This window comes from Halyomorpha halys, unplaced genomic scaffold, assembly GCF_000696795.3.
Source record: "Halyomorpha halys isolate HHAL.00 unplaced genomic scaffold, Hhal_1.1 Scaffold2345.1, whole genome shotgun sequence".
Classification (NCBI taxonomy): domain Eukaryota; kingdom Metazoa; phylum Arthropoda; class Insecta; order Hemiptera; family Pentatomidae; genus Halyomorpha; species Halyomorpha halys.
This window is the reverse complement of record NW_027111175.1, coordinates 45,021-53,488: the sequence shown is the minus strand read 5'-3', so window position 1 is coordinate 53,488 and position 8,468 is coordinate 45,021. Positions and strand designations below refer to the sequence as shown.

General features: G+C 32.1%; 1 protein-coding gene across 7 annotated transcripts in view; it reads left to right on the top strand.

Moving 5' to 3' along the window:
• Positions 1-8,468, top strand: part of mri (mrityu) — a 47,602-nt gene that overhangs the window by 3,931 nt on the left and 35,203 nt on the right. For all 7 annotated transcript variants that reach the window (XR_010843909.1, XM_067049256.1, XM_067049257.1 and 4 more), the window contains one exon: positions 805-1,002. Coding sequence is in view for 6 of the 7 variants with exons in the window: in XM_067049256.1 (XP_066905357.1) it covers positions 805-1,002 (198 nt within the window). In the remaining variant the exon portion in view is untranslated. The remainder of the gene's footprint in view (positions 1-804; positions 1,003-8,468) is intronic.

Genomic DNA, 8,468 nt, shown 5'->3' with positions numbered 1-8,468 from the left:
CCAATTTTATTTAAATCTAAATATAACCCAAACACTAATTTTACTTAAAAATAAATTTTGTAAGATTGAAAACAGGATATTTGATAAGGCCTTAAAGGTATCTTTAAATATTAAATTAATGTAGTATGGCACCTGGTTGGTGGTAGCCAGGTGAAGGGGTCGCATTCCATTCCTTACACCACAGCAGAACAAGCTGCCATAGATTATATCATTTCTATATTAAATTATTACAATGTATATATATATAAGTACTTACGTAATGAAGAAAATTTAAATTGTATGGGCTAATAATAGCATTTAACAATAATTATTGCTTTGTTTTGCTTTCATCACTCCTACCTTTTTTTAGGATTTTCATAAAAGTTTTATAACCAACTCTCTGTACCCTTTTATGGCTATAGAAATTATACTTAGGTAATTATTGACATAACAGAAAAATGTTCCTTTTTGATAAATATTCTTACTGATTGATCTTGGCTTAAATGACTCATTAGTTGAATAAAGAAGAAAAAATCCTCATGACTAAACAGAAAAGTGAGGATTTAATGCACAGTGAAAACAAAAGTTAAAACAGGTTGGATATGTCAGGAATTAATTTATTTTTTACAACTGATCCTATTTCTATAAACAAAATAAAACATGGATTTAGCTACAAAACTAAAAATATCTTATGATTCATAGGTGATTTTTTTTTTTATGAGAAGTATATATAATTAATTGTTTACTGAATTTAATTTTTGTATTTTATATTATTTTCCTTCATTCTAAACAAATAGTTTCTATTTTTTACCTAATCTATTTCAGGAGGATTACTTCATGAGCTATCCAATGAAGGTGCTAAATGTCAGTTTGAGGTCTTTTTAGAGGAGCTGATCCTTCCATTAATGGTTAACTCTGCCGAGAGAGGTGACAGAGAATGCCATGTTGTTGTACTTCTTGATGATGACTCGGTTGATTGGGATGAAGAGTATCCTCCTCAGATGGGAGAGGAATATTCCCAAAGTAAGGAATATTATGTTTTCTATATTATAAAACATTGATTGGGAGATGGTGGGAGCCAGAATCATTCAAGGGTTATAGTGCTACAAACTAGTAGAAGAAAATCCATTGCTAGTTTAAAGTTATTTGATTTTTAATGAGCTTGAAATTTAAAATAAATGTACACTACTGTGTTTTTCTTCCTTGACTGAACCACCCCAAACAATCGTTATAGTCAATGATATTTCCTAGAACACTTATTTATTTATTTTTTAGTATTTTTTAAAAAAATATTCCATTTAAGGTTACCACAAAATTACTTCAATATTTTTTACAATTATGTTTTATTCTAAGAAAATTTTCCTTTTCCTGAAGATAATTTGTTTGTTTCCATATTAGGGTATTATTACGGGATCCTTACTTTACCTTGACACACAGAAATCTTTTATTAATGATATTCAAATATGATAACCTTGTAGTTTAACATATTCGGCCTAATATAATTATGACATGCTGGTTTAGACTAACCAAGATTTTATTTCAACTCTAGTAAATATAGCTAAACTTTGTTTCATTGTTACCACACGGACCAAGGTTGTGACAAATTAAGAGAACAAACAGATGACAGAAATATCTTAACCTATAAATAGCAATGAATTGACCATAAGTTTAGTATATACATAAATTTAACATTTTTCACATATAAAAGCAGTTTCTAATAAATAACTACAACAGATTACAATAAAAATCAAACATGATATTAGATTTTGTCAGCATCATGTTTGATATTAGTCACTGTTGTTATTCCGACACCATAAATTTTAACTACATTTGAGGCAGTTTTGCCTTTTTTTTAAACACTTAGTATTGTCCACTTTCTGAATAAGACCTAAAATAATTCTTTTACGCTTCCCTGACATTTTTCAATTGCACTGAATAAAATAAGAGGCCAGTCTAATGTTAACATGTTACATTTTAATATTTGTAATCACTGAAAATGTAATATTTAGTTACCTTTTGATTAACTTTCAAATTTTTTTATCTAATAAAATATGATGGTGCATGGTGTTATATTTGTGTTTCTGTATGTTGCCTAATTATTTTCCTCTTTTCTTTTAATATTTTCTTGTGAAATACTCACATCATTGTTTGAAAACTAAACTTTATTTTGGGTTCTACTGTTCTTGACAATATATAAAAACTGATGATTAAATGAACCACATGGTCAATCAAAGTTTCACTGTAATCATCTCTCTCATGTTAATGATTTGGTGTTAATTTTTACTCTGGTTTACATCATAAATTTCATTGATGTTAGTTACAGGTCTTAAACATTTTTCTTATAATCTAATGGGACATGTCATAAACAAATATTCACATTTCACTTAATCATGCCTTTAGAATAAGTCACATTATGGACTGCAGAAAGGTCTTTTTTTTTTTCTTTTTTTTTCCTTTTCTTTCGTTGGCCCAAGACTTGGAGTTCCTATACTGCCCCTGTTATATTATAATAGAATGGAGATAAGGATGTAAATTATTATTATTTATTTATTTAATTTTTAAAATCTACTTTGGATTCTGCCATAAATTTGCAGAACTACTGAATGCTAGCTCTATCTAGATCTGCCAGCCCTTGGAGGACAACACTATTGTTTTGGATGAGGGGATATTTATTATATCTACTGCAATTTAGTATAATGTGTAACGGGTCCTCGATGGAGTTGCTTGTTGAGCATTTACCATTTTTTTCAACTTCAATTAGTGTCAAGCCGCGATTTGTACAACCATGTTTAATTCTTAATCTTGTAAGTAAGACTATTTCTTTTCTGTTTAACTTAACACAGGTGTTAGAGAACCATGGGCGTGGAGAGGTTAGGTTGGATAGTGAAATGATCTTTACTTTTCGAACATGACTCCCAGGCATACCTATCCTCTCATTCACTAATGAAGTCTTTTTTCATCCATCTACAAATTTCCTGTAAAGGCAGTTTTGAATTTTCCACTCTTCTCGAACACCGTTTTGCTATCTTATCAGCCCACTCATTGCCATACAAACCCACATGACCTGGAACCCATTGGACCTTAAATTTGTTACTTGATGAACTACGAACTTCATCTATTATGTTATTTATTAGGTAAGATAAAATATGTTGTCGATGTATATTTTTGAGTGAATTGCATACGGAAGCGGAATCTGTTAGAATTACGACTTTTGTATTCTTATATTTTCTGTTGGCTATTTTGGAAGCTTCAATGATGCCGTATAATTCAGCACTGTATATGCTAAACTTGGTGGCGAGGTTTATCGATGTACCCTGGTTATATTGAACATCATATATCTCGACTGCAACTTTGTTTTTATCCTTAGATGCATCTGTATAAATTTTTAGATAATTTTTATACTTTTCAGACAATATCTCTAGTGTTCTCTATTTTAGAACTGTCGGTGGATAGTGTATTTTGGTCAAATCTAATAGGAATAGTTTGTGATTGGTTTTTATGTTCATTTGTGACTTTGAAATGGGAGTACATAGGTCGAGTGGTCCGGAGTTGATGGTAAGTGTGTTAAATAGATATTTTGTTTCTTGGGCTATGATTCCTACTTTTGGAATGTATAAAGTGTCATTTCGAATAACTTGGTATAGAGGCTGGCTACTGTTTGAGGCCACTTTTAAAAGGAATTTTTTACTAACCAATTTCCTTCTCATTTGGAGAGGCGATTCGCCTGATTCTGCTTGCAATGCATTTGTAAGGCTTATGCGAAATGATCCTAAACATAACCTGAGTGCATTGTTTTGTGTTGTATCTAGCTTTTTATTTAATGGTGAGCTTGACTCATTGTATATTATGGATACATAGTCTATTATTGGTCTCGTCATAGTTTTGTAAATGGTAAGTAGATTATGTGGGTGGGCTCCCCAGGTTACCCCTGTTATTGATTTTAATGTTTTGGTTTCTTTGTTGTGTGTTCAAAAAAAAAGTTTCGTGTCAAGATAAGCCCCTAAGAATTTTATTGTATTTTTGACTTCTATTGCACCTCTACTTCTGTGGATAATTAATTGTGTTAAGTTTAATTTTCTTCTTTTTGTGAAAGGGATAATTTTGAAATGTTAATTTAAACATTTAGTGCGTGTAGGTTTTCTTCCAATGTATTGAATCCTTTCCCCAGTGTGTGGTGCCTTTCTGATATATTTGAGCAAGTTGTGTATAGTATTAAATCGTTAGCATATTGTAAAATTTTGCATTTATCGGGAGGGTGCTTAACTATAAAATGTGTATAAATATTGAATAGAATGGGACTTAACGGATCCCCTTGGGGTAAGCCTTTATTTGAGTGAACCTTAACTTCTCCTTCGGACGTTTGCAAGTGGTATGTTCTAAATGAAAAGTAATTAACGATCCAATTAGTCATTAGAACTGAGAGGTTGATGTTTATTAAAATTTCTTTGTAACTTAATTGTGTTAACTTTGTTATAAGCATCTTGGAGGTCCAATGAAATTGCTAGAATATTTTTGTTTTTGTAATTTTCATATATTTCATTTATAAAAAACATAATGCTGCCAGTTGTTGATCGGTTTTTAAAATCCAAACACATTTTGACTTAATATTTGATTATTTTTGAGAAACCACTTAAGTCTATGTTTGATAATTATGTTAAAAGTCTTGGCAAGGCAAGAAATGAGGGCAATGGGTCTCGAGCTAGACAAGAGAGAAGGATCTCTGCCAGGTTTGGATAAAGGAATTATTGAAACCATTCTCTAATCAGAAGGTATGTTTGTTATTTCCCACAAATCATTGAATGCTTTGAGTAGTTGTAACTTCAAAATTCTGGGTAGAAGAGCTATCATTTCATAGTTAATTTGATCCTGACCAGGGGCTGTGCATCTTTTCCTGTGTAAAGCAGCATCCAGTTCGGTTTTGTTAAATTTACAAATAATTGGACAAGCTGAGTTGACTTGATTTAGGTCAATAGTTTATAGAGTGTGTGGTTGACTGGGTATAGAATTGTCTCCAAATCTGCTTAAGAAAGGCTTCTGCTTTAGTTTTACTTAAGGTTATTGGATTCCTCGGTGATGAAGACCTCTTCCCTTGAAAAAATCGAATTTTATTCCACATTGTTTTGTAGTTGCTAGGATCTATTGTGCCGATAAAATCATTTCTCCAGCTATCTTTTTTTGCCTTAACTATGAGTTTTTTTTTACCTTGTTAATGTTGGATCTCATTATCTTATAATTCTCTACATTCATATTTTTTCTGTAATCCTTTATTGACGTAGTCTTCTGTTTATAGGCCTTCTCCAGGATCTCCTTCTATCAAGGTTTTGGAGAGAAATTTTTCCAAGGATAGTATTTAGTTCGTGGCATCGCCATCTCTGCTGCTTGATTTATCAAAGTGGTCAAATCTTTTAGGTTATTCACCGGATGTGGCTTAAAATTTTCAAGTTTTATGACATATAAATTGCGATTAATTTTTTTTAAATTCCTCCTAGCTTGGGTTAATAGCTGTGAATGAACAAAAACAGAAAGAAATAGTTATTATTAGGTGGTCACTATCTAGGGTTTCGTCAGTTATTGACCATGATATACTGTGAGATAGTTCCGGACTTACAAAAGTCAGATCTGTGATGGAGGATTTGTGCCCTGGTCTTCCAAGTCGTGTAGCTTTGTCAAATTCATTCAGTAATACTACCGGGTGTTGAAATAATTGTTCAACTACTATATTGCCTCTTGGACAGTCTCTTAAGCAGCCATAAAATTTGGATTCGGTGTTAAAATCACCTCCTATGATTACTGAGCAGTCCTTTAGTTTATCAGAAATTGAGAGAATGCTAGCGATGTGGGTGGCGCTTGGTCTGACAGAGGGGGGGGATATATATGCAATATTAGGATCTAAGTTAGTAGATTCTACTGCAATTACTTCAATAGGACTCGTATTATCTATTATTAGTTATCATTCCTATGCTTTTTTATTACAGAATAATTTCTTGATTCGTATTTCTTTGTTTTATTGAATCAGGTTTCTTGCAGCAGCACAATATCTACCTTATTTATATCCATATGATTAATTAGTTCTTGAAATTTATTATTAATGCTCTGGCAGTTAAATTAGATAATGTTTAAATTATTGTCACATTTGATCAGTTTCGGTCATGACATGATTGAATATAATTGATAAAATAGAAATATATGTGTGTTGTATTATGAAAGTTTTGGATTATTGAGACTTTTCCTTGTTATGTATTATTGTTTCCTGATATGGTGATAGGCTATTTATGATTTGTTTGAATTCTTGGACAAGAGTATAGAAAGATTGATCTATTATATTGACTGTTTCCTTTTCATCTGATGAGTTTTGTATTTTCATTACTAAGGAATTGTATATATTTGGATTCTCTTGTGCTTTTATGTCCATTATTGAAATTAGAACTTTTTGGAATGGAAAGTATTGAATCGGAAATTTCTGACCTTGAAGGAGGGGGTGAATCCCAGGGATTGTCAAAAGAGTTAACTGTTCGCAGTCTTTTAATTGGTATAGCTTTATATTAGAAGGTCTTGCCTGCTGTTGTTATTTATATTTACCTAGCTGACACTGTTCATTTTTTAAAAAAAAAATTGTAAAATAAATTTTCTTTAGCCCGAAATTTTCGCCATACTATATTAAAAAATCCCTCTTGATTTCTTTTGAAAAGTAGTAATAACTTGAACACGACTCGTCCAATCTACACCAAACTTGGCTATGGATTAGGGCTCTACAAATCGGATCTAATAAATAGAACTGGAGATATAAAATGAAATGTTATATGTCTTTATAATAATAATAATTGTCTTTATTTGAAACTAATATTTCGCCTTGCAAGGGCATCAAATCTAAATTTTGTTACTGTAGGTTAAAAGAGCAGACAGTCAGCTTTCCTATGATTATATTAACGTAGGAATTGGATAAAATGCAAAGTAGTTACGAACGATGATGTGATGGTAGCAGCGTGGTAGCACGCCTGTCTACCAACCCAAAGGTTGTGAGTTGGACCTCTGGCCCTAGCTGGGATTTTTTCAAGCACATAATTACATGGTACTCACTCACAGCCTTCCCCCGGGCATTTGTGAGGCCCGTTAGCCAATGGGTGGCACTCACAGAAATAGCTGTGGGAGTGATAAACCCACCCTATCAAAACCTCGTCAAGAAACGTGCGATGTATTTCCATAGTACATCGTGCGAGGCCTTGAACATCCACGGTCTGTCATGCCAGAAGAAGAAGTTATGAACGATTACATAAACAATAGATATTTGGAGAAAAAAAAATTCCTTCAAATAAATCAATTTAAAAAATTTCTAATTTTTAATTTCTTTGAAAACTAGTATTCAAGGTTTTCGGTCCTTCCCTTTCATGTATATATTTTAATTATCAAGATTCTTTTAAAATAAATAAAGGGGAATTTAATAGTTTTTATTTTTTCTCATTTTTAAAGTATAGCTTTGACAGTAGACAAAGGCTTCGCCCTCTTCTAGCTTCCAGGATACGTCCAATCCTCCGGCGATCCAAACAAAGAGTGGTTTCTTCCTTTAATTATACAATCTTAGATAACTGGTGATTCTTGATTTCTTCTTTCTAAATATCTACCACTGAATGTAAACCAAAGGTGGTCAATGCCACCTCTTCCCGGACACATCCAATCCACCTGCCATCCAAACAACCATTGATCTCTAAACAAAGAGTCCAGTCTAGATGTTCTATGCAAACATTGATTGCAGCACAACAGTGTTGAGCCTTCGCTTATGATGTTCTTTATGAATGTAATTCTTTAACATTTATTATCGACTTCTATTTTTTCTTAAATCTACTGTAATTACAATCATGATGGGATGATGAATAAAGTTGAAAATATTTGAATCTGTTAACATGGCAGCGATTCTACCGACTTCAGAATAGCACCGCCATCTTGAAGCTTTGAATGATGTCTTTTGTAACTGCATATTTAACTGATGAAAATTGGTTAGCTTGCTTAATGGTTCAACAAAACAAATGAACAATATTTAACGTTGATACATAAAAATAAAAACATAACCAAAATCATCTATACATAAAAGACAACTACATGGATATTACATTTCTCCTCTCTAGATAAAAAAAAAAAAGATTTTGTATTCAAAATAATTTTTTTTTTTTAATAAATTCTGAATCATTTTTACTCCATTATTTAAATAAACATTTGTTCAAAAATTACTATTTATAAGTTAAATGTCAAAACATAGTCGCCTTACTGAAGAGATCCATTATGGTTATTTATTTAAATCCTCTCCATGTGAAAGTATCAACCTGTAAATTGTTGAGTATTGATCTCTGTTGGTCTGCCTTGGCCCACATCTATGTGTTGCTATGTATTCCTCATTTCCGCATTCAAAGTATCTCGTGCATGGGTAATGTGCCCAATCTTAGGAGGGAGGGGGGAGAGAGAGAGAGAGAGAGAGAGAGAGAGAGAGAGAGAGAGAG